The sequence below is a fragment of the Ipomoea nil genome, unplaced genomic scaffold (genome assembly GCF_001879475.1).
Source record: "Ipomoea nil cultivar Tokyo-kokei standard unplaced genomic scaffold, Asagao_1.1 scaffold2484, whole genome shotgun sequence".
Classification (NCBI taxonomy): Eukaryota; Viridiplantae; Streptophyta; class Magnoliopsida; order Solanales; family Convolvulaceae; genus Ipomoea; species Ipomoea nil.
Genome location: NW_017618912.1, coordinates 119,044 through 137,690, shown reverse-complemented (window position 1 = coordinate 137,690; position 18,647 = coordinate 119,044). Strand labels below are relative to the sequence as shown.

Genomic DNA, 18,647 nt, shown 5'->3' with positions numbered 1-18,647 from the left:
AATTCCTTCGTTTGTGTACTGTGTGTAAAATGTTACTGCTCTACCTCTCTTTATATAGGGATGTTGGAGTGCTAGCATTCAACATGGCCATTAAATTGGTATTAAAACCAATTGTGTAACACCTGTAACAGCCACCCACTAAGTAGGATTAAACTCAGAATTTAAAATTGGAATTAAAACAGTATTAATTCCGTAACAGATTAGTTTAATCTGTACAACAGGCTGAACTTTCGGGTTTCAGACCGTTGGGGTGCAGGTTCACACGAGAGCACACGGACCAGGCAACACGAGAGTACATCTCTCGTGCGCCCTGTGGTGCAACCCGAGAGTGCACTACTCTCGTGGTCACAGATGCACGAGAGTTGTGCTCTCGGTGCACCACAACCTCTCTTGCTCCTCTGTAGCACGAGAGTAGGTGCTCTCGGTTCGGTTCCGGCCGAACCAAGTGACTATACCAGTTGGAAAATGATACCGAAGTTTGGCATAACTTATGCCCGCAAGGCCAGAATCAAGCCCTTTCGATCTCCTCTAGTTGGATTTTGATTTGGACCCCCCCCCCCCCCTCGCGCGAGAGAGCCTCTATGTTATACAACTCTACAAGCTTGAAAAGAGCTCATGTATATAAGGGGGGCAAATCTTGTTTCCAAACTAATGTGGGACAAAGTCCACTATTTTCCCTTCATTTCCCAACTCGAATGGGTCTACTTTGAGAATCAATATCTCATTCACCTATTATCCGTTTTGAGCGTACAATATATCAATCTCTTCGTCTTACTACGAAGAATCCGAATTCACTTTGACCCGACCCAAATCGGAAGTGGACCCCACTGATAATTGTACCACAAAATAGTCACTTAATATGCCATTTTATGCCATTTTAAGCTAATTTTTCCAACACCTAGCGCCTAGGCGGGGTCTAGGCGGGCGCCTAGACCGATTTTTGCAACAGTGTCGATAATACATGATACAATTATGTATATTATATATAATGATATAATGCATAATTGTCACTATTGTTGATTAACATTGTAACTTTTTGCTATAATTTTAGCTCCTCATATGAAGTTTTTGGCTTTGCTCGTGTCTACTGGGAGTCAAACTTATAACATTGTGATAACAGACTGGCCAACTTAGTTCTGCCTTATGACCCTAGATGGTAAAAGACCATAAAGTAATAAGTAAATCGTTCTAGGTTGTTCAGTTCAAATCAAGAAGACTAATAAAGCATTACTATGAGTCGAACTTATAACCTTTTAATAAACAGACCGACCAATTTTGTTAAAATTGTCCTCACATCCCATACATTTTAATATGCCTTTCTTCTTAACTGAAAGATTAAATTTTATAAAGTGAGTCAATAAAACACCATCTTGTTTGTCTCATGGTTTACACAATCGGACCAATCCATGTCTGTCTCATGGCCTGACTACAACTCAAACAAGCCTCCTCCAACAGCCTCTGGCAAGAAGACAGATCTTGCATGGCATGGCTGGATTCTATAAAACCAAAACCAGTTATCTACGTGAGCTTTGGAAGCATTTCTGTGATTACCCAGCATTAATTGATGGAATTTTGGTATGGTCTAGTTAATAGTGGGCAGAAATTCTTATGGGTGATGAGGCCTAATTTGGTTGCAGCAAAAGATGGGGAAAGCCCAATTCCATTGGAGCTAGAAGAGGGCACAAAAGCAAATGGGTACATGGTAGGTTGCAATTGTTATGTCGTGCAAGGTGGACACGGTTTCAATACGATGCAGTTGGGCAATTTTAGAGTAATGGTGTAGTTAGTGACACTTTTTCCTCTATCAATCAATTTTTTTTCTTTTTTTAAAAAGGAAATTGTCAAAACACTCAACGAGACATTGTGAATATAGAGTTCAAGATTATGAATATAGAGTTCAAATATTATGAACATAGAGTTCTATAATTATAAATATAGAGTTCTGTAATTGTGAATATGGAGTTTAATAATTGTGAAGAGAAAATTACACTTTTGATTCTGTGACTATTGAGGTCTTGTTAATTTCAGTACACGACTTTAAAAACTAACAATTTAATACCTTAACTATGTAAATTTTAACATATTTGATCCACCCGACAAAATCACCGGCCAAATGTTACCAAAAAAATATAAATTATTTTAAATTATTTAATCATCAGGACACAATGGTTATTTTATGTTTTTCTTCTTCCTTCTCCTCCCTTCTTCTTTGTTTTTCTTCTTCCCTCTTGGAGCAACCGCCGGAAAAAGATAAAAAAGAGAAATTTCCTTTGCACACAGATTTCAACAAAAATGAATCCACCATGAAGTTTATCTTGACAATCTTCTTGAACTCATCTTCGCCTAACTGCAGTTGCATTTTATCATAAGCCCTAAGCAAACTTGGTATCTTGAAGGGAAATTACTACAAAACATTTTGTGCACTTCTAGAATAATAATACGAAGTATATGGTTCAAAGATCAATCGAATATGATTACAGAGTATTTCCATGGAGTCCTGTTGCTTAAATAAGTGTAATTTTCTCGATTATTACTTAATCATGGAGTCCTGTTGCGCGTGAGAGAGATTACAGAGTATTTCAATGGAGCAAGTTCTGCCGCCGGTTGTTTTCGATCACCCCCAAGGCTGAGAAAGGAGAACGCCGCCGGAGGCGAGAAGAAGATTAGTTTCTCGTACTCGCCGGAGGTTTCGCAAGCCAACTATTTTAGCTTATCATGGTTGACCGGGGAGACGGAAAGCAATTTCAAACATAAATGACCATTTTATCCTCATGAATAAATAATTTTAAAAGATTTATGTTTCTTTGGCAATATTTGTCCGGTGATTTAGCTAGATAGACCAAATGTGTTAAAAATACATAGTTATAGGACTAAATTGTTAGTTTTTAAAGTTATGTATTAAAATTAACAAGAACTCAATAGTCACAAGATCAAAAGTGTAATTTTCTCTAATTGTGAATATAGAGTTCAAAAATTATGAATATAGTGTTCTATAATATGAACATAGAGTTTAGTAATTATGAACATAAAGTTCTATAATTATGAACATAGACATGTTTGGTTCATGGAAAATGTTTTACAAAAGAAAATGTTTTTCTTGAATTTGAGGAAAACATTTTTTATGGTCTCCTTAGTATTTTGTTTTCTATGGAAAATGTTTTAATTTCCATGTAAAACAAGTATGACAATTATGCCTTCGCCAACTTTTTTTAATTACCATTATAATTATTGTTGTTATTATTATGTAAGGGTATATATACTCATTATTCTTTACAATTTCAAACTTAACCAAACAATAGAATCGGTATTCCTATTAATTTATTTTCCACCAAACAAACAATGTAATTAATAATCTTTCGGTAATTTCTTTTTCATGGAATTTCATTTCCATTTCCCCTCAAATATTTTCCGCAAACCAAACGGTGCCATAGAGTACTGTAATTGTGAATATAGAGTTTAATAATTGTGAATATGAAGTTCAAAAATTATGAACATAGAAGTTTATAATTATGAACATAGACTTCCTGAAGACAAACGTCTTTAACGACAAAAAAAAGCAATATTTTTTAATTGACATGTTGTCATTTTTCACCAAAACAATGTCATTTTAGAACAAGGTGGACACAGTTCTACAACATAATTTGGCGGTAAGGTGGACGCCACAAAAAGAATTGCTAGAACACCCTGTGATCGGAAAATTCTTAACATACTGTGGATGAAATTCGACGATGGAGAGTATAGTGACAGGAGTGGGGGAGGTGTGGAACCGACAAATAGTCGGTTGTGTGGAAGGTTGGTTGGATATGGAGGATGTGTGTGATATAAAAATCAAATTCGTCTCGAACAATAATAGTTTCACCTACTCTAAATCTCTGATAGCTCTTTTTTAAAAGTGAAAATAATTACATTAATACTGGACAAACAATAAAGCATAAAGCATAGTGTATATAGCCCGGCTTTGTTTCTTTCTTGGGACTTTTATAGTAAATGGAGCCGCCGGCCGGCCGTCTTTGACTTCTATATTTTCAAGAATCCATTGATCAAAATCACAAAGGTTGAGTACGAATTCTTAATGGAGTTTTCCGGGCACATACTCATCGTCCCTTTCCCATTACAGGGCCATATCAACTCCATGCTCAACCTCGCACACCTCTTAGATCTTTCCAACATCCATATCACTTTCCTCCTCACCGCCGACACTCACGCTCGCCTGCTAGCTCACTCCGACGTCGACTCCGGCCGGTTCAGCCCCCGCTTCCGCCTCCACACCTTCCCCGCCGACATCCATGGGGATCGCACGGGTTCCCAGGAAGAGCTCGCAGAGATTTTTTATTCCCTGGTTAAAACCGGCGAGCCGTTCTTGAGGGAACTCATAGCCCGCCGGACTGGCGATTCCGGGCCGCCGCCGTTCACATGTATGATCTCCGATTTGCTTGAAATCTCTCTGAATATCAGTCGAGATTTGGGTTTGCCGGTTTATTATTTCCGTACAATCGGCGCTTCCGCCTTGTGGGCTTACTTCTCCGTCCCTGATCTCATCCAAGCCAACGAGCTGCCAATCAAAGGTTATTAATTAGTTTCTGCAATTCTCTCCTTTTAACTTTCTTGAATTCTTCAAGAAATGAATCCAATTAAGCTAAGTATATATGATGAAAATGGAAATGCAGAGAATGGGATGGACTCGCTTGTGACAAAGGTGAAGGGCATGGAGGGCTTCCTGAGGGCAAGAGACCTTCCAAGTTTGTGTAGGGCAGATGAGATGACAGGCCCAGTTTTCAAGCTTGTGTGCACTCAACCCCAACTTGTCAATCAACTTCATGCCATCATTATCAACACCTTTGAAGGCCTCGAAGGTCCAATCCTATCCCAAATTAGAGCCAAATATCCAAAGGTTTGTTCAAACAAATAATCACTCTATACATTTTTTTTTTTTTTGAGTTGAAGTATGTATTAAGTAAACCTACCTTAGTCGATAAAAGACCATAAAAAGTAAATTAGTCTAAATTATTCATTGCTGATCAATTCAAATGAAGAAGGTCAATAAACTCATCCTACTAGGAATCAAACTTACAAGTAATAAATTATAACTATGTGATTACCAAGTCAATAGTCTTACTAATTTGACTCTGGTTGCCCCCATTATTGTATACATTTTGATACTGCCTTTGGTCTTAAGGCAAATTATACTATGGTCCATTGTTCACGCTATAATGTGAAATGTTCATTTTTAGTATAGACCATTGTTAACGTTGTAATGTAGACCATCAATAAATGTTCATTTTTAGTATATTGAAGGTTCTTTTTTAGTATAAAAGTTTTTTTTTTTTTTAAATAGTATACCAAAAAATGAACATTCAATATATTGAAAATGAAGAGTTCTAATACATGGACTCAATCTCTACTCTCTTACTTCTCCTTAATGTGACAAGAGATGATAAGTTATCTTCATCCTGTGGGTTCCAATGAAATGTCAACATCAAAATTTTGAGTGAATGAGTAAAAGTAGAGAGTAGAACTTGGGAATCCAAGTAGTAGTTTTCAAAAATGAACTTTCAGTATACAATAAATGAACTCTATACAATTTGATCCACGTTGTAAGGTGAACTATGGTCCATGGTATAATGATTGTGGTATTAACCAAAAGGGTAAAAACTTTATAATATCTGTCAATAAAAGACCATCTTTTTTGTCTCAAGGTTTACACAATCGGACCAATCCATGCCTTTCTCAAGGCCAAACTGCAACTCAAAAAAGCCTCCTCCAATAGCCTTTTGCAAGAAGACAGATCTTGCATCGCATGGCTGGATTCTCAAGAACCAAAATCAGTGATCTACGTGAGCTTCGGAAGCATTTCTGTGATTACCAGGCAGCAATTGATGGAGTTTTGGTATGGTCTGATTAACAGTGGGAAGAAATTCTTATGGGTAATGAGGCCTGATTTGGTTGCAGCAAAAGATGGGGAAACCCCAATTCCTTTGGAGCTAGAAGAGGGCACAAAAGCAAATGGGTACATGGTAGGTTGGGCTCCACAAGAAGAGGTATTGGAACACCCTGCGGTCGGGGGATTCTTAACGCATTCTGGATGGAACTCGACACTGGAGAGTATAGTAACCGGTGTGCCTATGATTTGCTGGCCGTTCTTCGCTGACCAACAGACGAATAGTCGGTTTGTGGGAGAGGTGTGGAAGGTTGGGTTGGACATGAAAGATGTTTGTGACAGAAGTAGTGTGGAGAATATGATTCGAGAGTTGATGGATAAGAGAAAAGGAGAGTTCTTGAAGAGGGCTGAAGATATGGCTAAGTTGGCAAAAGAAGCCATCACTGAAGGAGGATCATCTTCCTGTAATTTGGATTGTTTGATTCAAGATATCATTAAGCTTAATGTGTCAATGAGCTAGGAAGACACTTTAAATTAATACTTACAATGTTTATATTGTTCAAGATTAATATGACTTTTTACATGGGTCATTTGTTCCCACTTAACCTCTATATATCCATAATATATACTGATAAATTAAAACTTGATTTTCCCAGCCTTTGGTGAATCTAAGAATAACCTCAAATATAGAAATTGTTAAGACTCCCACATTCAAAAAATATATAAGAGAGATTATGAGTTTATAAATGATGGATACGGAGCATTAAAACTTGGTTGGACCACCCTCCATAACCCCCAAAATAAATACCCCTTCAAATCCCAAATTATTACCCACAAAATCCAAGAAAGCTCCTTCACTCTAGATAGACAAAAACTTCATCCATACACAATGTAAGTACAAAATCTCCTACAATATAGTGAATTTTTAGGTTTGGCACCGCCCAAAAAGGTCCGTGATTTTTCCTTTCTGTTTCCACGTAAAAATCATTGTGTCAATTCTTTTTCTATCTATTTTTAATTTATATTCTATTTTCCTGTGGTCCACCATCTTTCCCGGTTGTGTTGGACTCTCGGTAGGCTTCCCAAAAGTCTAGAAACCAACAATAAGGTCATGGATTAAACTAGGTAATTAATTGGATTTTTTTTAGTGTGGTTTGGCATAGGTGCATTATAGTCCAATATGATTTCTGAAGACTTGACAAACTTTTCATCGATTTTTATCAAAAGTTACGGTATGTTTCAAACCTTTCATAAATACTCGTATACTTTTTATTTTTATCTTTATTTTCATACATATTTATATATAAAAAAAAAATCATAACAAAAATTATTACGAAAAATTATTATTTGTTGTTGTTACGTCACAACAAAAGTTTTTGCTACAAACTGCAGCTTACTATTTGCAGCAGGAAACTACTGTTGGTCGTAGTAAAATTGACATAAATTTTTAACTCGAGAGCAACAATGAGAGCATGCAAATGAATGGAAGGTTAAAATAGCATTGGATATGTGGAGAGATACCCATCAAGGTGAAATCAATGTCAATCAAAGATAATTGTACTAACAATATTAATATTTTAATTCATACTTTTTCTAGCTAGACATTTTGATAATTATATTACTCAACATTAATTGTTTCATTAGTTCAAGAAATATTTTTATTGGTTATATTTAGTGAAAATTGATTATATTTTCTTTATATATAATAATAATAATAATAATAATAATAATAATATACTCTATTTTTGTGATAATCAATTTTTTTTTTTTTGCAACGCATTAAATTTATTTATGATTTATAAAAATATATTTTTGTAAGAACATTATAAATAGTGTATTAATAGAAGCTATGGAGTGTTTGCAACTTGCGAGGGTGTATTCAATTTAGAGTTCTAATGAGTTTGTTAGACTTTTTAATATGAAAAAGTTTTTAAAAGCCTATAAATATTTGTGCTACGAATTTTTATAGATTCGTACAAAGTTGATGAAATGAAAGCTCGAAAACTTCTAGGAAAGTCTAGAAAATTTTATAAAAATTATTTAAAATTCATCACTTTAAAAGTCTTGATTGAATATTTATAATTTTTTTTTAAATATACATACATACACTTTTTAAATTTCTAAATATAATTTTTAAGTATAAATCTATCGATATAAATTAAAATTAATGAAATTATATTATAATTTTCCTATATACATATTAATAAATATTATGTGTATATACAATGTATTATACAATCATATAAGGATATGCGTCCCATTAGAGTTTATATTTGTTCATACAAAATTTAGAATTTACATTTTTATTGATTTCTAAGTATAATTCTCTTAGTTATTATTATTCATATTTTTAGAATTAATAATATATATATAATACAATTTGGAATAAATCAACTTAATTATATAAATTTTTTCTATAAATTTATCTAAATATGTACATGATTAGAGATTATATTAACCATACAAAATTTAAATTTAAATTTTGTATGTTATGAAAATAGATACTTGACCAAATATATAAAAGTCCAACTATATTATTATATTTTACATTTTAACATTTTTTATTTTTTATTTTAATTTTAAATTCATAAAAACAAAAAAAAAAACAAAAAAAATCGTGCAACACACGGGTAAAATACTACATTTAAAAAAAAATACAATTTCATAAATATCATAAATTAATTAGTACAATATCATTTATATTTATAACAATTAAAGAAAAAATAAATAATTTCAAATATATGAACCAATGATTTCAAAATGAAACTAATATACAGTTACAAATAAATATTGCATGATTAGATTTACTTTAATCAGTTTTAATTCCCTTAATGATATGAATTTCTTTATCAGTTTTTTTGTGGGAGACTAAGGGAGTGTTTGAGTTGCTGGAAATTATTATTATTTTTTGAATACTTACTAATAAAAAAAATTAAAATATTTTTTACCCCCCTCCCCTTCCCCCCAATAACATGTGTAAATCTTATATTTTTTAAAATTACAATTTGATAAATATTATAAATTAATTAGTAGAATATCATTTCTGTTTATAAATTATAATAATTAAAAAAAATTCATATATGTGAACCAATGATTTCAAAATGAAATTAATATACAGTTACAAATAAATATAGCATGATTTGATTTACTTTAATTAATTTTAATTTTCTTAATGAAATGACTTTTCTTTTATCAGTTTTTGTATGGGAGGCTAATGGAGTGTTTGGATTGCTATAAAATATTTTAAAATAAAAATTCATACTAATAAAAAATCATTTTAAAATATTTTTTTAACCCCTCATAATATGTGTAAATCTTATATTTTTAAAAAATACAATTTGATAAATATCATAAATTAATTAGTACAATATCGTTTCTGTTTATAATAATTAAAGAAAAAATAAATAATTGAAATATGTGAACCAATTATATCACAATAAATCTTTCAAAATTTAAAACAAAAGAACAGAAATTAAAAATAGAACGAAAATATTTCAATAATAATATTCTACATCATCAAGTAAAAGTAAATTAAAAATTAAAAGATAATATTTCAATAATAATATTCTACATCATCAATAGTAAAGGCATATTTTAAACAATAGTAAAGGTAAATTAAAAATTGAACTGAAATATTTCAATAATAATATTCTACATCACCAATTAAAAATAAAACTGAAATTAGGTAAAAATACCATTGCATATGATATTCTAATTGATTAGTCGACGGAAAATAAAAAGAATAATTAGTTGAAAATGAATATGATATTACTAATTGACTGATATTTTACGATAATATATTTTCACCCGAGTCACCCATTCTAATGGACTGAAGATGTTAGCTATAGACGATGACGGACAAGATTATGTTGCTACTACCAATGTCGTCTACAATATGAGATTTTAATAATGTGTAAATACAATTGGTGATATTATGTTTTTTTTTAATGACAAAATTGCTATTTATCTACACACAAAAAAAAAAAATTTAAAGAAATTTAGACAAAAAAAAAATATTTTTCATACAAATGAATTAGGATAGCAATTCATTCCTATAACTGAGTTGCTAAAGAATGAGCACGTTTGCCTAATTTATAAAAATACTAAACAATGATAAATAAAAGCTTCAAAGTTACAACACTGCATGCGTATATCTACACATTAGCTATTAATTTGAGCAATTCTTTGTTTAAATTCAAACAACGATAACATCAAAACATATAAACGATCCAAACTATATCTTCAATTGCACTATATAATATTTAATGTTCTAATTTAAATAATTATATATCAATCCAGATATTCTTAATATATTACAACAAATTCACGGGCGAAACCATATCTTTAATTGCACTATATAATATTTGAGTTATTACTGAAAAAATCAGTCTTTAATCACAGTTAATTGTATGTTACTTTTTTCCGAATCACCCATCCTGATAGTCTGATAGTTTTAACTTTAGACGATGATGGATAAAATTCCGTTACTACTACCAATGTCGTCTAGCTATAAAGAGATTTTCAATAATGTATAATTTAAGCCATTGATATTATGTTTTTTTTACATACAAAAATGACAAAATTGCTATATAGCTGATCTACATAGAAAATATATCTTCCGTATAAATAATTTATATAACTGAGTTGCTAGACAACGAGCTAATTAGCCCAATTAATACAAATTATAAACACTGATATATAAAATCTCTAAAGTTGCAACACCGAATGCGTATATCTACATGTTAGCTATTAATTGGGCAATTATTTATTCGAATTCAAGCATTGATAACATCAGAAAACATAATCAGTGCAACTAAATTCTTCAATTATATTATATAATATTCGATTTTATAATTTATACAATTGTATATCGATATAAATATTTTTAAAATTTTATAACAAATTCATTCCGTGCAACGCACGGGCGCAAATACTAGTTGTTATAATAGTAGTTACAACATAAACAAACCCTAAAAGCGGCAAATTTTTCATTAAAGATGGAATAAGTTGATAGAGAACCGGAATAAAACAAAAGCATATATAGCTCAAGTTGGATCAATATAGGTCGAGGTGATGAGCGGTTTTGACCAGGAAATGTTTTGGGCTTTTAGGATAGTCCCATCAGGTTGGATTGACAAGAGATGATTAATTGGTCTTCATTTTATTATTTGGGGAGAAACAAGTTTTCAAAGTGTGAAAATGTTTGATAAGTGTTTGTTTGTATAACTGTGCTAAGGTTTGTTTAAAACAAATCATCATTATATACAATTTTTAATCCAATAAGGTAGCTTAAATGGCAAATGAGCTCTTTTTTTTTTTTGGAAAGAATTATCCTTAGTAGGGTGGTATTGTCCATTAGACGGGCAGTGAAAGACCCAGACCACCTTAATTTTTACCCCAAAAATAAATAAATACAATTTTTTGAGTAATCTGAAAGGACCTCTATTAGTCGTTTATCTTTTTGTAACAACTTGTTCCAAAATGTTTTAAAAAAAAGTTAGTCAAAGTAGTTTTTTCGATCAGTTTTTTTATTTACCAAACACTTTTTATTTTGTATATAATCAGTGAACAGTTAATTTACCAAACACTTTTTATTAATGTTTTAAAAAAAAGTTAGTCAAAGTAGTTTTTTCGATCAGTTTTTTTATTTACCAAACACTTTTTATTTTGTATATAATCAGTGAACAGTTAATTTACCAAACACTTTTTATTTTGTAGTATCTGTTCATATACTTTCTCAACCTCCACTGAGGCTCAAACTCACAACCTTCCAAATGGAAGTCCAACTCGGGTACCATTAGACCACATAATCCTGGTACTTTTTTACCATTAACTAATACTATAACAATTAGTCAAATCACTAATCCAATCAAGTAACACATTAATCCAATCAACTAACAACCATTTACCAATATATTCTCATTAGGATAAAATTGGAGCTAATTTGATCATTGTATTTTATATGTAGGGATTTGGATCATTAAATGAATGAAAATGTTAGCCACCGAACACCTACACGTCTATACTCATTATTACTCAACATCCAAACATAATTCAAAGTAATAATATACTAAAAGCAATACAATAATTTTTATTTTTTTTCCTTTTTAATGTATGTATTATAATATCATATATTCATATACGACGGTTGAAGAATTCTTAAAATATAAAGTATTCTACTAATTCTCCAAAATCTATATTAATCTCCCTTTTTTTAAACAAAAATGGCGCATAATTATAGCATTATTGTCGCTATCATTATGACAAATATTCCAAAGCCATGTCAGTATGAGTTTGCTCCACCGCCTTTTCAAATTTCAATCCATGTCCATCCCAAATCAACTAACTTTTAAATTCTCAAAGAAAGTTCAACAAATACAAATAATTAAAAGAAAAATGACAAGTGTAATCCTAGTAAGTATAACTCTGGTTTCGAATTTAAATTTTTAGGTGACGAAAGGAAAAGTAATAGGATTTGAGCCCCCATATCATCGTTGGAGACTTTAAAGTAATTAGACAAATAAACTAAGTTAACCCCGCAATTCAAATATTTGTTAGCATTAGAGAATATTTAACATTTTTTAAATAATAATAATAATAATAATACTTGTAATCCAGGATATATTTAGACCATGTTTGGTAAAATAGTTAGCCTATTAGTTAATTTTGACTTGTTTGACTTGATTAAATAATCAATATGAGTGTTTGATTAATTAACTTCTTGTAATAACTTATTGTTCCAAAACACTAATGTACCAAACAGCTAATTTACCAAACATCTTTCTACAATCAACTAATGTTATCAATTAGTAAAACCTACTAACTCAATCACTTAACAACTATCAGCTATTTACCAAACACCCCCGAGTGTTTTCATTTGGAATAAGGGTCAAATATGTCATTGAATTACACACGAAAATGCAATTAGTCCATTTAAATTAAACAAAAAAAAACATGCAATTAGGTCTCTAAACAACGCAAAATGATGCAATTTATCAAAAGTGACATCTTTACCTGTTAATTTGCTGACGTGAATACAATTGAACCAAAAATTATTACTTTAATATGATAGCCCCAGAATAGGTAAACAAGTCATTTTTTGATTCAATTTTATGATTTTGAATTTAATGACTTTAATTGCATTTTCATTTGTAGTTGAAGAGTAATGTGTTTTGGTTGGCATGATTTAGACAACAAACTTAATCTTGGTATTTTATATTGTTAGAAACATGGTATTATCCGGTGAGACCAAAATAGTTTAATGTTGTATAGTTGTCCCTTTCCAGAACTAGTATGGCGTCGCGGCCATTAATGCTCAAACCAAGAAGACGCAGAGAGACTTTAAAGGCAGAAGTAAGAGAGTTTGGTAAAGGCAATTAAACAAACACACAGAAGAAACATGTACATATTCAATGCTTCTCATCTGCACTCTGCAGAAGAGATTATAGAAGAAACTAATTAAACACACCCCATTTCTTATTTTACATTAATTAATAATGAAACCATAATACTATGTTGTCTGCTTGTCTTGTCTGCAGAGATCACACCACCCAACACCCAAAATAATCTTAACACCAGATATTTATGCTAATAATAATAATTATTAAACTTTATTTAACCAAAAAAAGAAGAAAAATAAATCAAATCCCATCTTCTTCTTCTACTACCTTCTAGCTAGTAACTATCTTTCTGCAAACATTTCAGAATATGTTTCTGAAACCTTAAGAAAAAAAAAAACAAAGAAATAATAATAATAATACTTATTGCTTCTTCTTCTTCCTGGGGCCTTAACTTTTGAAAAGCTGGAGTTGAACCCATTTGATTTTTTTTTCTTTTTTTTTTTTGGGTTTTTGCATCTATTATTGGACTTACCTAACAACTACCCTTCTCCTAAGCTCAAAAAACACCATTTTTTTTATATGAAATCATGAGAGACAATCCTTGAAGAAACTCTGCAATGTCAATAAGTCCATTCCTGGGGCAGACATACTTCATGGCTAATGGCAAGTTCTTGCCGGAAATTCCTCCGCTGCTGGGCTAGCACTGCAGCATTCCTTCTTGCAATCAACATTTCTGGGTAAAATTGGAAATTGTTCACAGTTAGCTTCCTTCCATAAACATGAGTGGGCTAAAAGGTGGAAGCAAAGTTGTGTTGAGACTTACCATAATCTGAAACAAAAACACCATTTAGCCGAGGTAGAACTGAGCCATTATTGATGTCCTCAATGTTGGAATGCAGAGCATGAACAAGCTTAGCAGTAGTAGGATTACAGCATCCTGTGTTTTCAAGAAACAAGATCTCATCAGACATTGGGGTACAAATCTGGGTTCTTCAAACAGGAGAGTCTCTCATTGGGTTTCGAGTTTGAACTTTGAACCAATGGGATGGTGGTCTGGTGGATGGATACTGGAGAATCAGATTTCAGAGGGAGTGGGGACCCAGAAAGAGACAAAATAAGCTCGATTTACACCCAAAGATTGAGACTTTTTGTTTATCGATATTTGCAGTGGGTGAGATAACACTACTACGTTTCAATTTTTAAACAGTAAAGAAAAGAAAAAGGGTCAAAATTAAAGCAGGTTCTTTTGCTTTATCTGCTGTAACAAGAGCTTTATCAGAGCTACTGAGTTTGAAAACAATGACTCGGCCTAACCCGTTGAGTTTAATGTTTATGACTCGGATAGAGATATATTAATTTGGGGAAATTTAAAAAGAAACAAAGTAATAGAGAATGTTTGAATACCTGTTTTGTTCCCAGAATCTATGGGTTTGGTGTTATTGCCATATTTTCTTGGGAGAAAAACACCGGTGCCGGAGCGCTCCTTTTTCACTCCGCCGGCGCCGGAACCACCGAAAGGCATAGCAGGCCGACCGGACTGAGTTTGATGCTGAAAATGCAGGGAGCGCAAGGCGGCTGCGTGGCCCGCGGCGCCGCCCACCAACGGCCTGCCGTACCTTCCATTTTCCACAAACGGCACAGCGCCGCCGTGCAAGGCGGCGCGAGAGGCTCGAGCCTGGAAGAGCGGTGGTTCAATGTAGCATCCGTTATCCCACATAGCGCCGCCGCAGCCCTGCTTCACCATTTGAGCCCCCACCGGCGGTTTGTGTAACTGTCGAAATTAGGTCAAATTAAAAGTCTGTAAAAATTGGGAGAAGAAATGGACAAAAAGCAGCGCCGGAAAATGGCTTACCCTAACATTTTGCAAGGCGGCGTGAGGGGGAAGCGGAGCGAAAGTTGGAGTCCCCGGAAGTTGTTCTCGGGCCCTCATTTTCAGCCTCGCAACCTGACCGGCGGCGGCCTGAAGTATCAGATCCCAGGCGTCGCTCTTCGCAGCAAGTGGGGTAGTCGGAGAGGATATCTGAGATGACCCGTTCGGTGAACCCGACCCGGCACTCATACTCCCCATTCGGCCCAGAGTCGATTGGGGCGAACCACACAGAAGCCAACTCTTCATAGTTTCAACCAAAAACTCAGTAAAAAACAAAAACAAATAAAATAAAATAAAATAAAATCATTCCATGAATGCAATGCAGAATATAATACCTCGAAGTGATTTTGAGCAGGGGAGGTGGACTTGAGAGTGTCGTCGAGAGAGGAGCGAGTTAAGCGGCGAGTCAACTCAGCGAGGAACTCCTCCTCGTCGCTTTCCGTCCCGGTAGACGCCGCCGGGGAAGAGCAGAGATCGTACGGGAACTCCGCCGGGAAGCAGAGGTCAGGGTCGGGCTTCGTCTTCGTCTTCACCGCGGTTTTCTCAAAGGTGCTGGGGTAACAAAAACCGGCGAGAACATCGTCGGCGGTGAGAAACTCCGGCGGCAGCAAGAACTCCGGTTCTTTAACAGCCATCTCTGAGAGAGAGAGAGAGAGAGAGAGAGAGAGAGAGAAGATTTGCAGAGTGTTGTGTTGTGAAGGAGAAGATAGCGGTGGTGGTAATAAAGGAGGGTGTGGGACCCAAAGGAAGGGAGGGAAAAGCGGGAGGTGGGCCCAGGCGGAGTTTTGACGAAGTGGCTTAGTGGGAGGGATGACTGGATGGATGTTCCTTGAGGCGGACAGGGTGGCATTTTTTAAGGATTCCCTTTATTTTATTTTATTTTTTTCCTTTCTTGTCTTTTTTTCTTTTTTTTTTTTGAAATTTTTGAAATTTTAAACCTGAGGAAAACTTTTTTCCGAATTTTCTTTGAAGTATTCAAGTGTAAATAATTTATGAAATTTTTACTTTTAAATTTGTCATTATAATAGTAAAACTTTTACATGGTTTTTGGTATGATGGAATTATAATTCCATTCCTACCAAACTCCATGAAATTGCAATTCTATAATTTGGTTGGAGTGAATTACAATTCCTTCCAACCATAGAATTGTAATTCAATTTAAATTACATTTTTATCCTTATTATTATTATTATTATTATTATTATTATTATTATATAAGGACATTTTACTTTTTATTCACTTCTTCCCTTTTAATTCTTAATCATTATATTTTTTTTACCAAGTAATGTAATTTAAATTTACATTTTATTATTTTCTCACAAAAGTATATTTCATTTTTCACATAATTTCCTCTTTTCAACCAAATGCCCTGTTATATTTATGCTTCGATTTTGATATTCTTTATTTTAGTGTTGACGGTAAAATCTATTTTATTTCTTATTATTTTATTATATACACACACACCTTTAAACTCAAAAAAAAAACAAAAAAAAAAACAAAAAAACAACAACAAAAACAAAAACAATTGCAATTCCTCATTTTGTTGGAGTGTTTGGTTGGAGGGAATTGCAATTCCTCATATTGTTGAATTGTAATTCATATCCTCCCCCATATGAATTGCAATTCAATGGGAAAATGAAAGAGAAAATTGAGGAAAATTATTTTTTTTTATCTTTGATTATTATTCGCATTATTATTACAAGGACATTTTAATCTTTATATCAATTCTTCCCTTCTCATTCTTAATAATTCTATTCCTCCCTACTAAACAATGTAATTTGAATTCCTACTTTATTCCACCTTATTCTTTTTCTACCGAATTACTATTAATTTTCTCCTCAAATTCCTTCCTTCCAACCAAACGCCCTCTAAATGAGTTGGTACGTTCACCAAATTTAATAATTTATCATCTGCATGTGAGAATATTTTGTATATATTTGGTATAAATTTAGAGAATTCGAGAAAAATGAAAACTTAGTTTGAAATAAATCAATAGTTGAAAGAAAATGACTTTTTTTTTTTTTATAGTCAATACGTTTTAAAAAATTGTGATTACAATTTTGATTTAAACTATTTAATATCTAGCTTTACATTACGATTTTTTTTTTCCTTCTAGTTAAATTTTGTCTAAGAGAACTTTAAGAGTATATTATTAATTAAATGCTTATTAAATACATTATCGCTGCCAAATAATATTATGATTTAGTGGTATTAAATGACTCTCCTAAATGAGAGGTCATAAGTTTGAAACTTTGAACACTAATATACCGGGAATAACTAAAATAGTTCAGTTAGATAGTAACTTTACATAGATCCTAAGTGTTACTTTTTCTTTTTAACATTTTAATTTGTTAAAATAGAAAATCCCAACATCTTACTTTGTGGGCGGGGGCTATTTCAATTGATAGATAGTTATTGGCGATTTGTCAACAAACAAAGTTTGAGGTTCAAATATAGACAGTTATGAGATATGACTATCTTCTTCACTAGCTATCGAATAATGGTTAGTGGTTCTTGTTAAAACATTTCAATTTTTAAAAAAATACAAAATTTAAAATTGTATATTTGTATATTTAGGACTCACGTGCAATGTTGCAAAATCGTGTTTAGGCGCTAGGCTGCGTTCGACCGCGTCAAGAAAGGTCGGAATTGGCCTCCTCCACAGTCGGGCGCCTAGTCAGTCGAACCATTGCAAATCGATTTTTTTAAGGTTATTCACCAAAACGACGTTGTTTTTGGCAAGAATAACCCAATAAAAAAGTATTTCGCGACTTCAGTTCAGAACTTCAGACCAAACCCTTCCGCCCTCTACAATCTGCAGTCGCGAAGCCAACGCCCGACACCCGATCTCCTCTGCCTCCGCCTCCGCCTAACGCCGACTCACCTCAGGTATGCTACATACTGTTAGTAACTTATTTATTTTATTTGTATTTACTTATTTAGTTTCATTTTGATTTTTCAACTTAGGTGTTGGTTTTTTTTTTTTTTTTTTTTTTGTGGCTATTTTGTATTGTGAAATGTAAATTTGTGAACTTATATTGACTATTAAGTAATTAGTCAATTTGTATCGTAAATTAGAATTTGAATTTGTGAACATGATTATTATATTGTGAAATTTGTGTTGTGAACATTGTAATTAGTCAATTTGTATTGTATTGTATTGTGAAATGTGAAATGTGAATTTGTGAATTTATATTAATTATTAAGTAATTAGTCAATTTGTATTGTAAATTTGCATTTGAATTTGTATATATTTTGTATGGTACATTGGTACTACATTGTTTAATAATTAATAGATTAATAGAATTAACTCAATTAAGTATGGTATTGTTTAACATTGATTGAAATTGAAATGTATGGTACATTGGTAGTTTGGTACTATATAACTAAAATAAGTATTGTGTATATATAATTGTGATGTTGAATTGGTTCTTGAATCTTGACACTTGACTCAAGTGTTCTTGAATCTTGAGGTAGTGTTTGAGTTATTTTGCTTTAGCCTTTAGGTATGGCAAGTGACGATAATAATACTTCTCAAGCTCAAAGTTAAAGTGTTGGA

General features: G+C 32.6%; 2 protein-coding genes across 3 annotated transcripts; one reads left to right on the top strand and one right to left on the bottom strand.

The window, feature by feature from the left end:
• The first annotated feature begins 3,929 nt into the window (after positions 1-3,929).
• Positions 3,930-6,874, top strand: LOC109153462 (7-deoxyloganetic acid glucosyltransferase-like). The gene is made up of 4 exons (XM_019301331.1): positions 3,930-4,565; positions 4,668-4,891; positions 5,697-6,426; positions 6,793-6,874. Exons 1-3 carry the CDS (start codon positions 4,073-4,075, stop codon positions 6,396-6,398), a joined length of 1,419 nt encoding a protein of 472 aa, XP_019156876.1. The 5' UTR covers positions 3,930-4,072; the 3' UTR covers positions 6,399-6,426; positions 6,793-6,874.
• Positions 6,875-13,254: 6,380 nt separating this feature from the next.
• On the bottom strand, positions 13,255-15,778 carry LOC109153429. 2 transcript variants are annotated; one of them, XM_019301298.1, is made up of 5 exons: positions 15,424-15,778; positions 15,071-15,328; positions 14,623-14,989; positions 14,042-14,155; positions 13,255-13,951 (listed from the first exon to the last, which is right to left on the bottom strand). In XM_019301298.1, exons 1-5 carry the CDS (start codon positions 15,721-15,723, stop codon positions 13,839-13,841), a joined length of 1,152 nt encoding a protein of 383 aa, XP_019156843.1. In that variant the 5' UTR covers positions 15,724-15,778; the 3' UTR covers positions 13,255-13,838. The 2 variants fall into 2 exon arrangements, with proteins under 2 accessions (XP_019156843.1, XP_019156844.1); XM_019301299.1 differs by having other exon boundaries at positions 14,623-14,983.
• Positions 15,779-18,647: the final 2,869 nt, after the last annotated feature.

Coding starts and splice junctions, on each gene's coding strand:
- LOC109153462 (XM_019301331.1), top strand. CDS start 4,073: ATGGAGTTTTCCGGGCACATACTCATCGTCCCTTTCCCATTACAGGGC. Junction 4,566..4,667: donor CAACGAGCTGCCAATCAAAG/GTTATTAATTAG, acceptor ATGGAAATGCAG/AGAATGGGATGGACTCGCTT. Junction 4,892..5,696: donor TTAGAGCCAAATATCCAAAG/GTTTGTTCAAAC, acceptor TTTTGTCTCAAG/GTTTACACAATCGGACCAAT.
- LOC109153429 (XM_019301298.1), bottom strand. CDS start 15,723: ATGGCTGTTAAAGAACCGGAGTTCTTGCTGCCGCCGGAGTTTCTCACC. Junction 15,329..15,423: donor CTGCTCAAAATCACTTCGAG/GTATTATATTCT, acceptor GAAACTATGAAG/AGTTGGCTTCTGTGTGGTTC. Junction 14,990..15,070: donor CCGCCTTGCAAAATGTTAGG/GTAAGCCATTTT, acceptor TAATTTCGACAG/TTACACAAACCGCCGGTGGG.